The following is a 20,211-nucleotide window of genomic DNA, read 5'->3' as shown; positions in this document are numbered from 1 at the left end:
ACAGCAGGATGAGATCACAACTCTTGGTATTGTACAGTACCTCCACTCAGTGATTGCTGGGAGTTGTGGGGCAGTAGGGCTGTGTCTACTGAGGCTGCTGATGTCCATGTTCGAATCTTCACAGTGACAGAGCTGCACTTGTCACAACCCCACACACAACACCATAAAACCCAGTGTAAGGGCTGTTTAAACATCTCAAGTACGTTGGGAGAACACATGATCGGACCCAGTCATTTTCTGTGCGAGCTGCTGCTTCTACGCTATCTGAGGTATTATCATACCTTTAGTTCACAGGCTTAAACCACAATGTAACACATCACAGCTACTGAGTCATTTTCTAAAATCACCCAGGCAGCTTCCATGTAAAACCACAGTGGTGAAAGAGGAAATGCCTCACTGCAATTTCTTTTTACTAAGAACCATGCGTTTGTTTTATTGTGTATGTGAAAGAAGCTTTAAAAGCTGACCTTTCGCCATTAGTTATCAGTGTAAGCTTGCTTTTTTCTCAAACGTTTTGTGTATCAATGAGTTCCGGGGGATCTGTCTGTATTTTGGGCCTGTGAGCCTTCCTAATTTTACAGAAAATTGATAAAATCTATCTTCGGCTGAGATAACGAAGCTGTACCAAGGGTTCCTCTTTGTTTTGGGCTCAGGACACCCACGTTGTAAATACTTTATAAAAGGTAAGTTGTTCTTTTTAAAAATTCTGTTGTGTTTCTGATGCTACGTGATGCAGATACTTGTGCATGTGGTCAGTAGCTAAACAAACTTTATGTATCAGTGTTTATCATCATGCCTGTCTTTTTGGATTGAAATATACATACAGTAACGTATACATAAAATCACAGGTTTTAGATTCTACAATGATAAAAGCAAACACAGTGAGTGCATGAGGCTTCTGATTTACAAAAACAATGAGTGTGAATAAAATAAAAGAGACTACTGATCCATGAGAGTCTTATTCTCGAGTCAAAAAGTCACAGGAAGCGACTATATCACTGTTCAACATCACCGTTATGCTAATGTACTTTGCCCTAGACTACTGTATATAAAATGAATGGACAGTATTAATATTATTATAGCAATCAATGTCTAGAGGTTTATGATTTGCCTGCCTTGCCCTTGAGTTCTTTATATACATATACTGCAATGTACAGAAGTTTGGATGCACAATGTTAAACAATTGAAAATAGTTTTTCACTATAGTGAAGAAAATAATGGTAAAAGACAAATAATTAAGGGTAAACAACTATTAATAAAGCTTTACAATATTAATAATTATGTAACCTTATAAGCTTAGGTTAGATGCTCATACAGTATATATTTTGGCAGCCAACAAACTGTCCTGCTCCCTTGTTATTACCATGATAAACTGGCAAAGCTGGTGCTATATTTTGGTGTTTTAGAATATATCTACATTTTGTCATGGTTTGTTTGAAACATCAACTTGTAATGTACTTTACATGCTGTTTCACTATCAAACATGGATGATTTCTGCCAATCACTAGTAAATGGAAATGGTTTTAATTGGCAGACTAACTCATTTTTAGTAAAATTTATTTTAGGTTATTCTGCATCTATTAAGAATTTCTAAATGTACTGTATGAAGAAAGTTGCTTGCCTTGGATATAAAGGAGGACTGGGTGTACATAAGGTCACCCCCCTGGTTAGGATGTAAATTAATCTCAGAGAGAGGCCACAGAGAGAAAGATATAATTTTGAATAGTCAATCCAATCTTGCCAGCATGTCTTTGGAAAGTGGGAGGAATCAGGAGAACTCGGATCAAAACCAGGCGAGTATGGGCAGAACATGCAAACTCCACAAAGACAGACTCCCAGGGTTATAATCAAACCAGGAGCTTGGGACCGTGAGGCAGAGGCGCTTACCAACACAACACCAGCTTACACTGTATCTACTATAGTTCATCTTTTCAAATAACTGCCACGATGGGAGAATATTTGGTGCATTTACAAATGAGACCACTGGAAACACACTGTATTTCCTTATACATTAAGATTACAGACCATGCTGGTGAATGCAGACATGTGATGATTTAATTTACTCCAGGAAAGAACTGCTCAGTTACTGCTGCACACTGGTAATGTCAGTGCCCTCTGGTGTACAATGCTGTGGTACATAGGGTTATATTCTCTGCGTTCGTACAGTATATGTACAGTATTTGTGTGCATACGAAATTCCACTGCTTCACAGTGCACAGTTTTCACAACATAGTTTTGAAAAAGCCAACTAGTTTTGTAAGAACCCTATGTATCATTTTAAACTTTTGTGTTTGTCACTCTTCCAGACTGAAACATGGATGTGGACATCAACAATGCCTTTGGGCAAGATTCTCAACAGAGCAAACCTGTTGAAGATATGGAAGGATTTCTTGGTCAGTAAATTACACTAATTTCCTGCAAAACATTTCAGGACATCATAATTTAAAATCTGAATTAGGTCGCTCCCTATTGAACATTCGGTTTTAAAATAATTGGTACAGTAAATAGCATTAATCTTGTAAAACATTGTTTCAATTCAAGGATAAAACTTCAATATACAGTAGGGGTTTCAGAAACAAAGCATGCTTTCTTTCTATAGGTGAAAGAAGAAAAATAATTCAGCCTGGCTCTCTGAAGGATCCAAAACTTGAAGATTTAAAAACGGTAAAAATCTCACTCACCTCTCCTGAACTCTGGCCATATTTACTAGAAATTAATTTTCCCTGAAACATAAACCCATTAACAGTACAGGAGCTGAAGATAGAACAGGAAATGGCCTAAGGTCTGTTATATACAGGTAAAACTAGACGTTTTTCTCCTGTAAGTTAATACTTGTTGTATACATAAAATACAAGAGAGAAGTAAATTAAGTAAATTTCTGTTAGTTCTTTTCTCATTTGTTCTATAATTCCAACCACACACTCCATGTTAACCTCTCTGATCTCTTACACAAAAGCTCCTAAAGTCACACTTGTTGCCGTGTTTTATTCATTTTAATTTACAGCGTCTGACTGACTGGATCAACACCACTCTGAAACCGGAGCACATCGTGGTGCAGAGCCTGGAGGAGGACCTGTTCGATGGTCTGGTGCTGCACCACCTCCTGGGTAGGACCTTTTTTCAGCCCAGCATGTGGGGGGTTTGATGCACATGGTCAGGCAGAACCTGGGTATAGTCAATGAGCTGGGTAAACATGGCGATGATATAAAAAGTCAGTAGCAGACAGAAAAGTGGGTTTGTTTTCTCTTGTGTTGCATAACTGAAAACCAGGGCTGGCTTTCATGCATACTGTATATGTAGTAAATACAGTACAGGTAGGTAAATGTATAGTCCATACCAGAGCCATGGCAGCACTTTGGGTAGAGCTTATTCTGGTTCTTAAAATGCACCCCACTATTTCATATACTGGTTGTACAGTAAATATGGGCAGATGGATTGACATACAGTACTGTATACAGCCCATAGATACTGTATCTGAAAACATCTTTAATGGGGTAAACATTTCATTGATTTTTTTAGGTTTGTTGTCTTTTGTTAAAGCATGTGGGATATCTCACGTCTCATCTCTCCAGTCCCTCCCTTTCATTTGCTCTGGATTCCCTGTCGTCCCTGTCAGTCAGGCTAGCGGGGATGAAGCTGGACGTGGAAGAGATCGCTCTGACTGCAATGGCGCAGAAACGAAAGCTGGGGGTCATACTGGAGGCCATAAATAGGGTGCTGGGTCTTTCAAAGGAGGACTCGCAGAAGTGGAGCGTTAACCGTGAGTTATCACAGCGGGGGCTGGGGGTACTGCGCCCTTCCTCACGGCTTTGTCACAAAAATCTGCTGCGGGGAACTGTTCTGTCCTCATTCATCACTCCATCTTGGAGCCCATTAACTGCGATCAGCGTACACCTGAAATAAACTGGAATGATGACTATAAACAAGTTTATTTTAAAAGTTCATAGTATCAGTATCTACACTATAGGTACTATAGTACTGATACCCTAGATGCTACAGCATCAGTGCCGCAGGCTGGGATCATGGCTTGGACTACAATAAAGCTTCTTCATTCACAACCATAACTGAGGAGAGGTCAGTGATGCTGTTGAAAATAACAGCCTGTAATCCCTTCCCAGACAGTCCCATTAACTTCTCATAGTCAAACATTTTTCACAGAGCAATTGAACGAAAAGACTGTTGTTAGTACAACGGTAGCATTCAGTAATTCCCCACAGCCTCCTTTCACCAGAAACAGTGAAATCATGGCTGACTGGCAAAATTAATTATATAAAGGAGGGATATAACCAGTATAGACCTCCTGAGCACTTGGAAACCTAAACCACATTACTATACTGTATATACAGTATTTCACTTTAAACAGGCTTTTGACATAAGAATGTAACAAGACACATACATACATTTAACTTTTGTGTTTTCTTAGTCAGTAGCCAGACATTATATGTATCTATATATAAATGTTTAAACACTTTGTCTTCTTGTTTCTTTTCTGTGCTCTGGATTTGCTGGATTTTGTAAAGGCAGGACATTCAGCTTCCAGGTTACCTGAATGTCCTGACTTTGCAGGTTTGTTACTTGGATCGACCATTTATCCATGCCTTGTGTTGTGAATTGGCACTTAAGAACTCTTTGGTCTCTTCTTTGGATCACCAGGTTTATTTGCTAGCAGTGAATGGTCATTTTATCAGTAGATCATACTAATGGCAATATTCAGTGTTTGTAAACTGTCTAAAAAAAGGCATTTTTTAAGAAAAAGAGGCAATACATATTAGCATCACTTCAGTAATACCCGATGTATCATGCTTATTAAGAAAAGCACAGAGAGCTGCCTACACAAGAAATGTGAAGTAAGAATGGTAGAGTAGAGACTGATGTTAAAATTAGACTCGTGAAAGGAAAAAGATAGCTCATGAGGGTTGAAACACTTCCTGTTTCTACTTCCTTATCACTTGTCTGTGTGTGTCTCTGTAGTTGCACATTTTAAATAGCAAAGCCACATTATTCTAAAACGTTTTGCCAGACCCATTACTTTTCAACATTTATTATTTTGCTGTGTCCACAATCTTATCATAAAACACCACACTTTTAGATGAAGGGGATTTAAATTTCCTCTGTAAGTCTGTTAAGTGCCCAAACATCTTTGTGCTTGACAATTTACAGTTTTTCACCTATTAAAACTAAGAATGCAATCACAAGGTATTGATGCTAATTCTTGAAGATTACATATGTTTAGAAAAGAGATTGGTTTCTTTCTTGAAAACAGAAAAGGAAAGTTATTTTTTATTATTTTAATAATATAACAGAGTATATAGAAAGGCTACAATAAATAATTTGTGAACAGTTATTATAACTTTTAATTTGAAAGCAATTAACAGGAATCAAAGTTGACTTGAAAAGTACTAACAGCAAAATATATGCATTGAGTATGGGCAAGCCTAGTTACGAATAACACACTATGGATGAGTTCCTACTATAAAGTAAAGTACCAGGTAATATTTCGAACACAGAAACATGCGTTGCGCTTGTGCTAATTAAATGTGAGGGTAATAGCAGTTCTAGTGCACTATAATGGTAACTACATTTCTGTCAGTATTTTAAATTTGCATTCCGTTCTGCCTGAAACATACAGACAATTCCCCATCTCTTCAGTCAGTGAATGTTTTTGGAAAGACGTTGCTCAGAGAAGGGGGACGTGTTTAGGTAGTCTTAGTAAGAAATAATAAATGTTATTGTTTTTTTTTGCTTTCTTGCCGTCAGTCATCCACAACAGAGATTTACTATCCACCCTGCATCTCTTGGTTGCCATCGTGAAGCATTTCCAGCCAGAGATGGCGCTGCCCTCCAATGTGTGTTTAGAGGTTATCATCTTAGAGGTATGACTGGGAGTCTTCTTTCCTGCTCTCATTCTGCACCAACGTTTCTGTTTCAGATCCAGAGTGGGGGGAAGTTCTAGATGATTTCTGAGCCTGTGTTTTTCAGAAGTGTCTCAGATTTGGAGTCCTAAAAGATGAGAGAGAGAGAGTCTTTATTATCCCCGGGTGGGGGAAGTTGTTTGACAGATACAATGTGGATGTACAGACAGACAGAAAAAAATTATGCTTCTCCAAAAACACTCTTAATTTTAACAAAACATCACCAGTTTGAGACCTGTGCTACACCATTTGCTTGCTGTTACCTGGATTACTGATACCTGACTGCGGACAGGTGAAGCAGCCTTTATTAAGAAATGTTATTGAAGAAATACTCACAAGTGTACAGTATGTACTGTATGTTTGGCGGTTTGTGTAAGATTTCACTGTTGCTTGTTTGTTAGAGCTTATGTGATCTTAAAATAGATAAAGAATGAAAGACAATATGCCCTTTTCTCTTAACTTCAAAGAGCTATTTATAGATGAATATTTTAAACAGCACATGATAATTGCTCATAGTTATCAATTTAATGAGGTGTTTTGTGCTGATTTACTTGCATCTGTGGCCTTAAGAATTATGACTCATACTACATATATGAAAAAAGCATTTAACTAACTTCAAGGTCGCAAACAATTAAGATCCATCAGGGATCATGCTTGAGTAAGATGGAACTGCAAAGAGATATTAAAAGGAAGATGAAAAATACTTGCACAACTGTTTCAATGGGAAAATAAGCCTTTGTTTAGAAGGATTTCACCTGTTCAAATTGTAAAGTGATGAAACATCTTTGCTAGATTCTGTTCCATTCTGTCACAGCGCACGTCTTAAGAAAAGTGTTCACATTTTAAACAGTTCCAATGGTATTCCAAAAGTTTTCATTCACTTTTTTAAATCAACAGGTTAGCAAAGCTGGTATTAAGTCAGAGAAAATAACAGAAAACATCACAGAACCAAGGTGGGTAGTAAATATGTCAGATTTTATTTCAGTGATCAAGTGAGACAAAGTATCCAGGGGCTTACATGTGGGTATAACATTTCCTTGTGATCCACAGTGAATCTTCTGTAGTGTCTTGCAAAAATATTAAGATAATTTCAAAGCTTTCACATTTTACACTTTGATTTAGCAATTCATATTTGTCATATACACAACCTACTCCAAAGCCAAAAAAAAAGCTACAGTAATATGAAGGTAAAAATGGAAAAGTCATCATTGCATAAATATTCCTATAAAAAGCTATAATAAATGTGAATTAATTTAGGTACATAAAATTACCTTTAGGGGCTACAGAGTTAGTTGAGTTGTGCAATTATAGTGGTTCATACAGTATGATTTCAGAATAAATCCACCTCTCTTTGTAAGGTCCAGTCACTCCACTAAGGGGGCAGTCACTCCACGTAAGGAATGGAGAAAAAAAACTATTCTAAATATTGCATGGTATTAGTGACAAAACACCTTACCATGTTTTCATTCACTGTACTGGAAATGCAAAGTGTTCCATATGATGCAAACCCAGCAATGCTCAGTGATGGCCATCCCTGCCATCAAGCATGGTGGTGGCAGCATTATGTTATAGTTCTGTGTCTTACCAGGAAGGACTGGAAAGCTTGTTACTGGCAAATATCAGGGGAAAACCTGCATCCGATCTAAAACTTGGAAAAAAATCACTTTATAGCAGGATAATGACTCGAAGCACAAGGCCAAAACTATAATGGAATAGCATAAGATAAAAAAAAATGTCTTGGAGTGTCCCATTTCATATCCTGACTTGAATCCTATTGAAAATCTGTGGGGAGACCTGGAAACTGCTGTTCATATTTGATCCCCAAGCAACTTATGAGTTTGAGCAATTTTGTCGATATGAATGGGCAAAAATTGCACCAGGCAAAGCTGGTGGAGACTTACCCAATAAGAATTTCTGCAGTAATTGCTGCATCCACTAAATATTGAATTCACAGGTTCAACTTTACTTATGTAATCAAAGAATTTAAATTATTTCTCATTAGTTTTTTTTTGTTGACATTTGCTGTAATATATAACCATTTGAAGTGTCCATTTTGAGCATTCAGGGTTTGAAAAATAAGTTTAAAAATATGTATGCATCATTTTGTCATTTCACAAAATGGAGCACCTTGGGAAGGATCTGAATATTTTTGCAAGGTACTGTAATTAATACATAATAAAAATGACATAAGCTGCCACTAACTTAGAGATCTGCAGCTTGGGCTCCCAACTCACTCAACCAAGCCCCATGATCTGGGCTCCATGATCCAGATGGTTTGAGTTATGTCACTGATCCTCTTTTAGCAGGATTCCCTAAACAGAGTTGTATAATTAGCTCAGTACAACTGGATGTGGAATTGGAATTAGTTGGCCAGGGCTTTCTTGTATTACAGTGGAACAGTGATCCCAGGGATTTCACATAGGTACCTGTGATGAGCTCACAGTGACCTCAGTGGGGGACACGCCTCTTCTCCAATTGGTATTGAACCTCCTGTATGTCGCTGCAAAGCTTGTTGCCTATTATAAGTTATAATGTTGACTTTAATTATAAGTTGAATGTCTCAATGAATGGGTGGGTTTTAAGGAATCTGTCTGCATGTCCTCATTCTCCCTGTGTGGGGTCATTGTAAGACACAAAAAACCCATTCCAAAATGGGTGGAAACGATAAAATTGTAATTCTTATGTGTATACTGTACATGTATCGATTTTCATCCCACTTCATGTTGGTCACAGTATTCTTATTTATGTATTCTTAATTAATGAATCTACAGCTTGAAGAGCTCTTGCACGATGTGAATTGCAATATGTTTTACACTAAATCTCTTTCATCTCTCTCCTTTATTAGCAGTGGATCATTGGATGAGAATTCACATAGTAAGTGGAAGCAGAAAAAAACAAGCATGGTAAAACAAGCATGCAATGATAATAAGGAAAAATCAAGGTATTTTCTTCTCTTCTTCAACCGGTGGAGAAGATAAGCAGTCCAGTCTTTAGCTACCAAAAACCTGTTTACCCTAAGTAATTGTATGGCTCATTAATCAATTCAGATTTGATTACAATGCAATGGTGAGACCAAACAATATGTGTACCTATGTTAATATATATGTAGTAATATGCAAAAGTAGATGTTATTTTAGAACTATGCAAACGTAGGTGTTATTTATTTTAGATATACATAGTGAAAAATGATTTGGGAAACAGAAAGAAATCTCTCATTAGAATGTTGCAGGAGAAGTCTCATAAACCTGGCAGCTTTATAAAATGTTTTACAGACATTATATATAAAATTCCTTGAATCTGGCTTCCCTATCTTATACTACAAATACAACATACTGTATAGAGATATAACATTTATGGATGTACAGTATAAACAGTATATGGTATATTCCTTTATGCTTCTGGCTACTATCTGCTTATTAAAACTAATAACTTTTTGCCCTTTCCCAAACAAACAGAAACTAATCAGCACAAGTACTGTATAACATGCATGTGTGCTGGTTGGCTATAGCAGTAAGGAAAAAAAATGTCAACACATTTGTGCTTATTTTTTAGTTAGGCTGTCCACAAACCTCAAACTCCACCTGTCTCTTAAAGATCATATGTGTTTTAAGGGATCATAAACAAAATGTAGTCCCTCTTGAGTACAAAAGACCATATTGTACAAAATTATTTAGAATCTTAAAGAATGTTATTTAAATGATTTGCCTTTTAACCATCTGTGCATGAGATCTAGACATCTCAGACACAATCAGTGTCAAGAAGTGCTGAAGCATCTACAGTTGTCCATCACATTCAAATTTGCACAGCAGTTTATACAATACTTGCATATTTGACTGATGTTTATCCATGTGCTGTGTATTTGTGTATCAGTCATCTATCTTTGGCTGATGTGAACATACTTGTGTATCTACTGTATGTCTAAGCTCTTAGTCGTGTTCCTTCATGATATCATTGTCTATTGCTCTCTTAAAAATAGATCCCATTGATGAACTTCTGAAGCTGGAGCCACAGAAAGTGAACACTGTAAAGCAGGTAAGATAGATAAAGGAAACACACCACCTTTATCCCCACCTCACTCAAGAACAAAAGAAGGGTTACAAGCGAGAGCAGGCAAATCAACCCATTTGGTAGTTAGAGGTTAGTTGATGCAAGGAGCTTCAGCAATGTCTTGAAAGAACCCAGGGTATCGGCTTCACCAACATGTCTTGGTAGCTTGTTCCAGACTCTCACAACCCTTTGTGTAAACATGTGCATCCTGTCCTGATTGGAGAATCTCATCGAGATCTGTCTTGAAAAAACGTAGGGTATCGACACCACTGTAAAAGCAAGGCAGTTTAGGGTTCACTGCAAGTGGGTAGTGCCAATTGTCACTGCAACTGACATCTACCAACCCTGGCCATGTCACTGACTATGGCACATAGCTGACCTTGAGCAGGCACACACCTGGGTGAGCGCCATGGAGGGTAGGTTGGGATTAATTGGGCTCTCTTGGCTCTTAGCAACTCAGAGCCCTGGATTCTTACAGGCATGCAGTGCTGCTGGAGACCAATACACCTCTACTCCAGTCAGCACTGATCCTCCCAAATGAGGTTGTGTCGAATATGATGTGTTCAAAGACAACTTGGGCAGATCAGAGGAGTATCTACCCTCCTCATCTTCCCCTGTGTGCAGTCACAGGGTTTGAACCTGTGAGCAAAGATGTAACGAACAAGCGATTGGCTTTCTCACAGCCGGTGGATATAAAACAAAAAGTACATCTAAATTTCACAAAAAGGAGTTGAACCAACAGAAGTTGGGTTTGAAATCAATCCCCTGTTCACAGTCATCTCACTTCCTTCAGTACAGACGTAAGTACTATAAGAACACTGAGGTACTCTCCATCCTGATTTTTAAAGGTTGTACATAACACCAGTGTATATTGTTGAGGATTTAATGGCCCTTACCTTTGTATTTATTTTGAATTTTAGGCTATTTTGCATTTTGTCAACAAGAACATGGCACGTATGGGATTACAAGTGTCTGACATAGATACACAGGTATGTTTATACTGTACAAAAGCCTTTGAGAAAAGACTGATGGAAGAGAGGTCCAGTATCCTAAGGTTTAAATGTTATTGACCTCTATAAACAATTTTGCAAAGAGCAGTGGAGTTTTTCTGCATTTATTCTGCAACCAATTGTACTGTGGCGTAGAGAAGAATTTTACAAATATTTTGAATATAGATTTACTGTACCACTCAACCACTGAATGAGCTTTCTTCAGCTAGTTACTGTATCTGTTGATCAGCAGTTATCTTTAATACAAGAGACATAAAAGAATTCCATGAGAATACAAAAAGACTGAACCTGTGTTTTTACTGACTTTAAGAGCAGTCTTTATATTGTCAGTATGTAGTAAAATAACATGATGAATAAAATCTATTTGTGGAAAAGGCAATATGATTTTCTCACTGGCTCTGGATTCTTTGCAGTGAAACAAGTGATGTGATAAATAATTGGTAGAAGATTGAGAATTGGAGACTGGATCTGACGTCCATCCCATTCGACTGAAGGTGTTCAGAGACTGAATGATTTTAGAGAGAGTATCAGGAGTTAGAGGCTTAAAATAAAATGCATTTTGTAAAGTAGGAACACCATCAACAATAAGTGGAGTAGGAGTATAAGGAGTTGGATAAGCTGAAAATGATTGGGTGAATTAAATGCCCATTAAATGCAATAGATAATATTTGCAGTTTTAACAACATAACCTTAGATATTGGGTGACTAGTATATGGCACATTTTCCTCCATACCAGAATTTCCAAAACAATGGCTAATTATGGTGATCAGGAATACTGTAGCTGGTCCCTAGCCCAATAGCCTAGGTGGTCCGTCCTTAAATTCACTGGAGACGTATTTTCTCATTTCTGCACCTGATGTGCTGTGTAGTTGGGCATCTTGCACATACTGTAATCACTTAGATGGGTACTGCACTTCAGTGGGTGATAAAGTAAGCTCCCCCTGTATTTTGAGATCCTTTATTCATCATCTTATGATTACTCTTCTCTCTACACACATACTTCCACATTGCTATGGAAAATATCATGGGTTGAGATATAAAGCTACGCAAAGGTTTTTTTTTTTTTATTCAGCAAGACAAAAAAAACTAATTTTGAATTCATAAGATGGAACGCAGTTTTAAAATAAATATCACACACTTTGTTTTTCAACAGTTTTCTGATGGGGTCATACTGCTATTACTAATCGGCCAACTGGAAGACTACTTTGTTCATCTGAGTGAGTTCTACCTCACCCCTTCAACTAATGAAGAAATGGTGAGAGCGCATCATATTGCTTTAATTTGCAAGTTCAAATCCAAACACATTTAATACAGTTATTGTGAATCCAAATATAGTTAATTAAATTAGCAGTTTAATCTCTAGGTAAAACCCCAGGTGACAAATGATAAATATACTGTGTGCTGTGGGCTATAGCATGTACAGTATACAGTATATAATATTGTATCAGTTCAGTTTCTGGTTGTTTATAAAACATAGATTAATAGTAAAACACTGTTTCATGGATTGCTGGGTATGCTGCTTTTGAAATAGTGAATATTACTGTAATTTGGATGTTATTTTTAAAATGTTCCACTACTGTATCATGAAAAGTACTCATGAATATCTGTATCTTCTGGTGCCACTTACTCAGACTGTTCAGAAATCACAAGCATTTGCCATGAAAACACAATTCTGGCATATTAAGTGTGAAGCAGGGCTTGTGCTTGTAAACAAAGTTAAAGAACAACAGCATATAATCTTTTATTACAGTCAAAATGCTTCACCATGAGCTAAAGACTGCACCCTGAAGTGCAGCTACATCTGGGGCTGCAGCTGTCTTATGAACACAGCTTAACAGATTGCCTTTCTGTGGTATGTGACTGTGCCTTTAGATGTATCAAATTGCTTTGGGGAAACATAACCAGCTGCCAAACCATAGGGGGTCCTCACAAATTAAAACCTAACAAGACCAGATAGCAAGAACTGCAGAGTCTAATGGTTAAGAGGTGGCTCACAAAACATACAGTATAAACTGTCCTATGTGTGTGATCATACCCTAAGACATAACGAGATCTAGCATGTGAGAGTGGGAGCTGTTTGAAAGGATGCTAAAAATCTTGTAAGAAAAAGATAGTTACAGAGATCCTTCATTTTTGGCAAACATTGATGCATTCACAAGAACACTGGATGGCCAGAGGTTTGAACACATTGCTATAACATGTCCACTGAAATCATTTGATATTATTGGCAGGGACCGAACATTGAATTAATACATAGAATGAATACAAAACATTCAATGAAAGGAATCTGTCTGGCACATACTGTAGTCCAGAATCACAGGGAATAACCCACCATCCCAAGAATTCATACATGATCTATTCACTAAATAGCAACCAGATAACATACGTTCGGATCTAACAATATGGTCTAATCTCTAAGGTTTTCCTGTTGACCCTCAAAACTGTTTCAGAGCCATTGACATAGTCCTTGGAGGAAGTTAATGTGTCCCACATGTGAGAATTATCATAGTGCATGCCCCTCATTGTGGATTAAATAACATATCTGATTGAACATGTGACATTTTTATTTGTGCAGGTACATAATGTCACCCTAGCTTTGGACCTGCTGAGTGACAGAGAACTCCAGCTGTACAATGTTGCCCCTGAAGGTCAGTGCATATTGAAATGTAGCTTATTTATTTTCCCTTAACAAGGTGTAGGAGCACATTTTATGCCTGCAGGCACCGCTGAGCAGGGGAAAGTGGATTGTATCATCCAATCATGTTAGGGCTGCACAGACAGATGTCTTAGCCTGCTAATATTATGCTTAGATCAGTTATTTACAGTATGATGAGTATTATTCTGGAGAGCTTTGTGAGTGTCTAATTATGCCCACAAAACAGACAGACCTACCCCCAGATCAAAGACTCTTTGCAAACTACTGAACTCAGCTTGTATTGGTCACATTGTTTTATATCTGTTTTAATATGTATATAGTCCCACTGTGGCAGGGGGTGTTATCTACCTGAATCCAAAATAACATCCATCCACCAAAGTAACAACTATTATACAAATTACAAATACAATAAGAAAATGCACCACCAATGTAAGGAAGCATTACTACTGGATTTTAATTTAAACAAAATAAAGTTTCCTTGCCCTGTTACAGTAAGAGCTACTGACAAGAAGGAGCACAACTAGTTAGAAACGAATTTACTAAAATACAAGATCTTGAGATAACAGTGAACACAACGACTCTTGTGTTCTGATACTGCAACCTCCATCGTTGTGAGGATATATGTTTTCCAGACCTTTGTGTGTGGTTGCGAAGACAGTTGCTATGTAATCTGTTTCCAAAGAAGCAGCAGGAAACAGCTTTTCCCTCAAAAATCCCATGGTGTCGCATCATGTCAACTGAGCAGATGAAGCATTTCATGATATCAGGTAGCGGAAAGACAAAATATCATAGGAATTCCAAAATAATTGGTGCCAGGTTGCATTGTGATTTCTTTCAACGAAAAATCATTTTCCAATATGCCTCTATGTACAGTATATGCATGTATTTATATGATACATATACATGCATATAAATATTATATATATATTTATATATGTATTTACTGTATATATAATCTGCATTTATATGTGTTTGTATTTATATTTATCTAGTCCGGACGGGATATGACCCATAATACATTTTTTTTTAAATCTGGTTTTATGCCCAAATGCATATACTGTAGTGTAAATTCTAGTGATGCATAGTTATGGTAATTAAAATGATTTATGGACTGTTTTTGTATATTATAGCTAGATGTTATACGTTTTATATATATATACTGTATATGGTGAAACCCCCGAATTGGAGCGTATGTAATCTGCGTATGATGCTTTATCTGGATTTTATATTGTTGTTCCACTGGATTATGCCAGAGTGTAGCATTGGGGGCAGCATATGTTTAGCATTTAAATCGAAAATGTGTCAAGGCAGAAAATTTGTCTGTGGCACAAAAGTTTGGATGAATCACCTGCTCTGGGGTTGCCTGAAATGAATAGTCATTCTCAAAAGGTTTCCATTTCAGAGTTCTCCTTTTTTCCGCAAGTCAGAATGGAAAACAAACTAATAAGATGTTGGTTATTTTCAATTGAATGAATATTTCATCTGTAGCCTCCCCTGTCAAATTCCAAACACAAGAAGAAGCAGGGTATATGATATTAGATTCCTAGAGAGGAATAAACAAGTAATACAATCAAATGCAGCAGAGAAACCTGTTTACTGTCTGTGTGTATGAATGTGTCTATTTGGAAGTATAGTTACAGTATGAACAATGCTGAGTGGTGTATGTGAGAGTATGAGAGAGTATTCGTCTTTATCTCTCCATTGAAGTGCAATAGATGAGAAATGTATGAATGCTCTATGTTCTGGGCTGTTCTGATACTGACAACTGCTACACAAGAATTCACTTCATGTTTATAAGAACTATTATAAGAAATATTGACTTGCAGTGATTTGTCAAAAAAGTATTCTGTATTGCAAATCTAAAAGTATTACAAATGTGTTTGGATACGTCTCTACCACCTTTGCACACCATCTTGATGCAATTTTTGCCCATTCTTCTGGGCAGACTTGCTCAAGCTTTTTCAAATTGCCAGGGGATCACTTACAGGCAGTTTTTAAACTCTACAGTTTTTCCTCCATCTCTCTGCTGGGGTCCTGTGTTCAATTCTGGACCCTGGGGTGCTACTGTATCTGTGTAGAGTTTGTAAGGTCTTCCTGTATTCACATGGGTTTCCTCCCACAGTCCAAAACAAAATACTGCTTCATTTTTTTTTCTGGTTAAATTGGCCCTAGATGTGAGAGTGTACATGTCTGTTTTGTGTCTGTGTGTCTGCCTCTGCAATGGACTGGCATCCCATCCAAATGTGTACCCTGCCTTGTGCCTGTTGCTTGCTAGGATAGGCTCCTTCTCACATGTGACCCTGCATCGGAAGAAGTGGTTTTGTGGAACAGGCTGTGTATATAAAAAATACTACTTGCTACTTCAAAGTGTCATGTCAGCAAGCAACAAAATGTGAAAACTGTACAAGGGTCTAATTACACTTGCAAAGGCACTGTAACTGAATCAGTTTTGGTAGTATGAAGTAAACACACAAGGGCATGAAAGATATTACAGATGGAAGGAGCTTACTCTGGACAGCTTGCCTGTACATTTGTATGTATAGTATTGATCCAAGAACCTTGTCAAGCCATTTTGTAAATAATCCCAGTGACTCAGTGCCCACAGCATAGTTTTCATGAAATAACATCTCTTTGTGTGAAGGATGCCTCCTGTTTTCCATCTTGAATCTGCTTATACTTATTTTCCATGTGTGCCTTCCCTGTCTCTGTGCATAAATGAATTGTCATGCAAACGGCCTTGTACTTATGATTTTGGTGAAGGTTTCGGCTGAATGGTAGTTAAATACATTTCTCATGGCAATATGTTTGTTTTTCTTTTGCTATAGATATCGTCTCTCAGGATCTGACGGCAACTCTGACAGTCCTGTACGCCCTGTTTAAGAAATACAAATACAGATGAAGGGAAGGCAGATGGAGGGGTACAGGCAGGCACATTAATAAAAGATACCCAGTGGCTGACAGCCCTTGTCATGCTGAAGTGGCATTATGACCAGAATGTCAAGAAGCCTCAAGAGCCCTCAAGAAAATCAGCATCTACAACTGGCACTCTAATATCTATCTTTAAACGCAATTTTCTTTTCTACCTGATGCTCCCTGAAGAGACATATTTTATGTTATTTTACCACAACAGAACCTGGCATTGTTCCATTAAATCAGACTGTAATGTAATGCATTCCAAGGTATTGTCTTTATTTAGTCTTTATTTGATTTATTTAGGTCTTTTCTGAACAAGCCATGAGCTCAAACTTCTTTTTGCAGTCTTTGGTTTTGATCCAAAGAATCAAGCGCGTCCTAAATACAAACCTTAATTAGCTTAAGGGAATGAAGAGGAAGATGATGGAGGGGGTTATCTGAAAACACCAGTTTTTTACTAATCCTTCAGTGAAAAGTATTGATTCTCCCTCTAGTGGATACATTTTGTACTACCTAATATACTGTACTGTATATATCACAAGGTATACAAAGGTCAAAAGTCAGCTTTATTGCCAAACCAATGCTTCAGGTTGTTAGGATTTTTTTTGTGGCACTCTTGAAGTAACATAGATACAGTACAGAAAGACTTAGATACAAAGAAAAGAAAGAAAAAGTATAAATAAAATACTCATTTTATACAGTATATAAAATACAATATACTGTAGTACTATATTGGGGGTGTTGTTGAGTTTATACTTCCTGCTTATGGATCAGCATGATCACAATGACAAACTGCGATGGACTGATGTACAGTACCTCACTACAACAGGGCAGACTCCAGTTCAGTTTATTTTGTCATAGGCACAAGTTCAACGAAAGGCTTATGTCCATGAATGCACCAATACAAAGACATTAAGGAAATGCCAAACTTAAACACAAAATGTCAGCAGCTGTAGCAACAAAGTTAAATAACACACAGCTTAAATAAAAACAAAACAAAAAAACAACAGTGCTGCAGGAAGAAGCTGTCTCTGAATCTGGAGTGACAGTCTGTCTGATTTCACCTACAGATTTATTTATCTGTATTTGCAGATGAAACAAAAGAAGTGGATTCCAGTGGCAGAGATATACAGTGTAATATGAGTTCTGCGAGGGGCAAGATTATTCAAAAGATTGCCACCTAAGATCAGATGAACATATAGAGACATGCACAGAGGATTTTTCACCATGCCACTAAACTGAGACAAATTAACACTTCAGTTTAGCATTAATTGCATGCTAAGTGATCTTTGTTACTTACAGTAATTATCAGCAGGCAGCATTAAAGCATGTTAGCATTATGTGAATCAGAAAAGTAAATCATTATTTTAAAACATTTTGTGGCTGCACTATTTCTTCTCGTTGTTATTGTTTTGCAGTTATCCCTGAATCTGCTTTTGCCTTCTGTTAATTAATACTTTGTCATATTTCACACAGACTCCCTGGCACGTTGTCATGATCATGGATCAGATGTCCATACCATCTGAGTGGTGGATTGATTTGTTTCGTTTTAGAGAAGAGGTAAAAGGCCTCTCCTTTCTTAAAGTGCTTGGGTAATCTGGAGCAGTTTGGTAATGCTACATTAAGGTATATTGGTTTGGCAGTAAGGAGTAATGGTAAGGACTCCCGTGTAGGAAATTTGAGTTCAAGTCCCAGGTAGAACAATTGTGCACTTGAGCAAGGTACTTGACCTGCATTGCTACCAACTCAACTACAACAGTGCACACAACCTGTCCATGCTGTGTTGGTTAAAAGCATTTGCTTAATAATTAATAGTATTCTTGTTCCTCTTTTCAAGCAAGTCACAAGCACTTGATCCCATCCTCTTGGGTATAATAAGCAAATGTATGTCTTGTCACTTTCTAACCTCCCTCTCAACTGTGTTCAGTGCTATACACCCAGTCTGGAATGTTGAAAGACATGTGGTTAAATGTATTTAACTATATTATGATTTCATGCTTGTAAACGAAAATTGTTTTGCAACCAAAGGAAACAAGAGAGAGGGTTGTTCTAAATTTGTAAACACATGATTGCTTGACATCAAACAATAAACCCAGTGTGAAATAAAAAGCCCTATTGCTAGGGACTGTTAAAGATGACTCAACACTTATGTGGTTTTAAATATGAATAAATGTGTGGTACATGTACAGTGTATCTGTTTACTTGAAAATCAACACACTGAATTGAACACCCCGTCTCTCCCTGCAGAAACAGGTTTATTAAACATTCACTCACTTGTTTAGAGAAAAAAATATATTGAGCTACAGGCACAACTGGATATTAGAATTGCCAAGAGGAAGACAAAAAGAATATTGCGATAGAGGCAGAAAATAATGTGAAGCACTTTTACCAGTTGAAGAAACTTTACAAAAAGGAAGTTAACATTTAAGCCCTCACAAAGCAGTAAAGCAGTTCTTGAAGGCTTAATTGTTATCTCATAACAGGCATAGGTTTCTTCACAGTGCTACAACAGTATCAGAACAGTGGGAATGGTTGTGATATAATAAAAAGATAAGATAAGATCACTTTATTACGGGGTTTAATAGGGGCTTTAATAGAGGCTTAATAATAGAAGATGACAAAGATATAGTTAACATACTAAATTAATATTTCACTCAGGTGTTTCCAATAGAAGTCAAATAGAATTTCATGTTGTAGTTCAAACTCAAGCAGTACTGGGTAATTTTAACATACCTGATACTGAGATTCTAGAGGGGCCAGGACAATTAAAAAGATAGGAATTAATGGAGCCTGATGGTATTTTCCCAATCATTTGTAAGGAAATTAGGGAATGTTTTTTTCATTGATTTCTATCTAGAATATTTCAGCTCACGCTTAGAACAGGAGCAGGACTCACAAATTGGAAAACTGCAAATCTAACACCAGCCCACACAAAAGGGGAACTGAACTGAACCATGAAGCAACTTTTTGTGACTGGTAAAGTTATGGCCATGATAGTTACAGCTAATAAAACAGAAGAATATGTATGTAACAATGTATGAATAATGGGGTGACACAGGGATCCATTTAAGTTCTGTTGCTATAGATCTTGATCTATATTGTTACCAATAGGGGGGATTAAGAAATTAGAGAACATTGAACTGTCAAATTGTAAAATATATGCCAAAAGTATACAAAAATGTTGCTATACAGTAGTTCTTTCTCTGGCACAGTTCTGGCAAAGGATTAATAAATCAGGCAAACTGGGATAAAGAAATATTTATTAACAATAACAACAACACACAAAACAACATACAACATACAGTACAAGTTACTCTATTTACAAACAAGGCAACTCAGAGGACCACATTCTGACTCACCAAAAAAACCCAGACTGCTACGTAGTGTTCAAAAATCCTAAATAACACTTAACATGCCAACAAGAGAAATGAACCTGTGAGAAATACACAGAATAGAACCCATTGCTCAGTCTTTCTTTCTATTAATCTGGATTTTCCAAAGTGAATGAGAAGCTATTTCCCTATTCTAAAAAAAAATACATCTACTAGGCAGGAGAGAATGTATTTAATTTGGGGATTCCTTATAAAGGAAAGCATAGTTTCCTAAAACAATGAAAGGGAAGCACTCTTAGTCAAGCTTCAAAAACTTAAACTCGAATCTGATCTTTAAGGCT

The 20,211-nt window shown here is 37.1% G+C and overlaps 1 protein-coding gene across 3 annotated transcripts; it reads left to right on the top strand.

Moving 5' to 3' along the window:
* Positions 1-334: 334 nt before the first annotated feature.
* On the top strand, positions 335-18,676 carry parvg (parvin, gamma). 3 transcript variants are annotated; one of them, XR_011190109.1, is made up of 13 exons: positions 335-683; positions 2,307-2,393; positions 2,600-2,664; positions 3,005-3,107; positions 3,617-3,760; positions 5,758-5,873; positions 6,810-6,865; positions 8,758-8,786; positions 9,889-9,944; positions 10,880-10,948; positions 12,123-12,224; positions 12,720-12,821; positions 13,545-13,609. XR_011190109.1 is itself a non-coding variant. In XM_069192714.1 (13 exons), the coding sequence occupies exons 2-13, from the start codon at positions 2,315-2,317 to the stop codon at positions 16,522-16,524; spliced, it is 963 nt and encodes a 320-aa protein (XP_069048815.1). In that variant the 5' UTR covers positions 337-683; positions 2,307-2,314; the 3' UTR covers positions 16,525-18,676. The 3 variants fall into 3 exon arrangements, 2 of the variants coding, with proteins under 2 accessions (XP_069048815.1, XP_069048814.1); XM_069192714.1 differs by lacking the exon at positions 12,720-12,821 and adding an exon at positions 16,451-18,676 and having other exon boundaries at positions 337-683; positions 8,761-8,786; positions 13,545-13,617; XM_069192713.1 differs by lacking the exon at positions 12,720-12,821 and adding an exon at positions 16,451-18,676 and having other exon boundaries at positions 338-683; positions 13,545-13,617.
* The last annotated feature ends 1,535 nt before the right edge of the window (positions 18,677-20,211 follow it).

The sequence above is a fragment of the Lepisosteus oculatus genome, chromosome 7, assembly GCF_040954835.1.
Source record: "Lepisosteus oculatus isolate fLepOcu1 chromosome 7, fLepOcu1.hap2, whole genome shotgun sequence".
NCBI lineage: Eukaryota > Metazoa > Chordata > Actinopteri > Semionotiformes > Lepisosteidae > Lepisosteus > Lepisosteus oculatus.
This window is presented reverse-complemented; position numbering and strand designations above follow the sequence as displayed.

Coding starts and splice junctions, on each gene's coding strand:
- parvg (XM_069192713.1), top strand. CDS start 2,315: ATGGATGTGGACATCAACAATGCCTTTGGGCAAGATTCTCAACAGAGC. Junction 2,665..3,004: donor AACTTGAAGATTTAAAAACG/GTAAAAATCTCA, acceptor TTTAATTTACAG/CGTCTGACTGACTGGATCAA. Junction 3,108..3,616: donor GGTGCTGCACCACCTCCTGG/GTAGGACCTTTT, acceptor CGTCCCTGTCAG/TCAGGCTAGCGGGGATGAAG.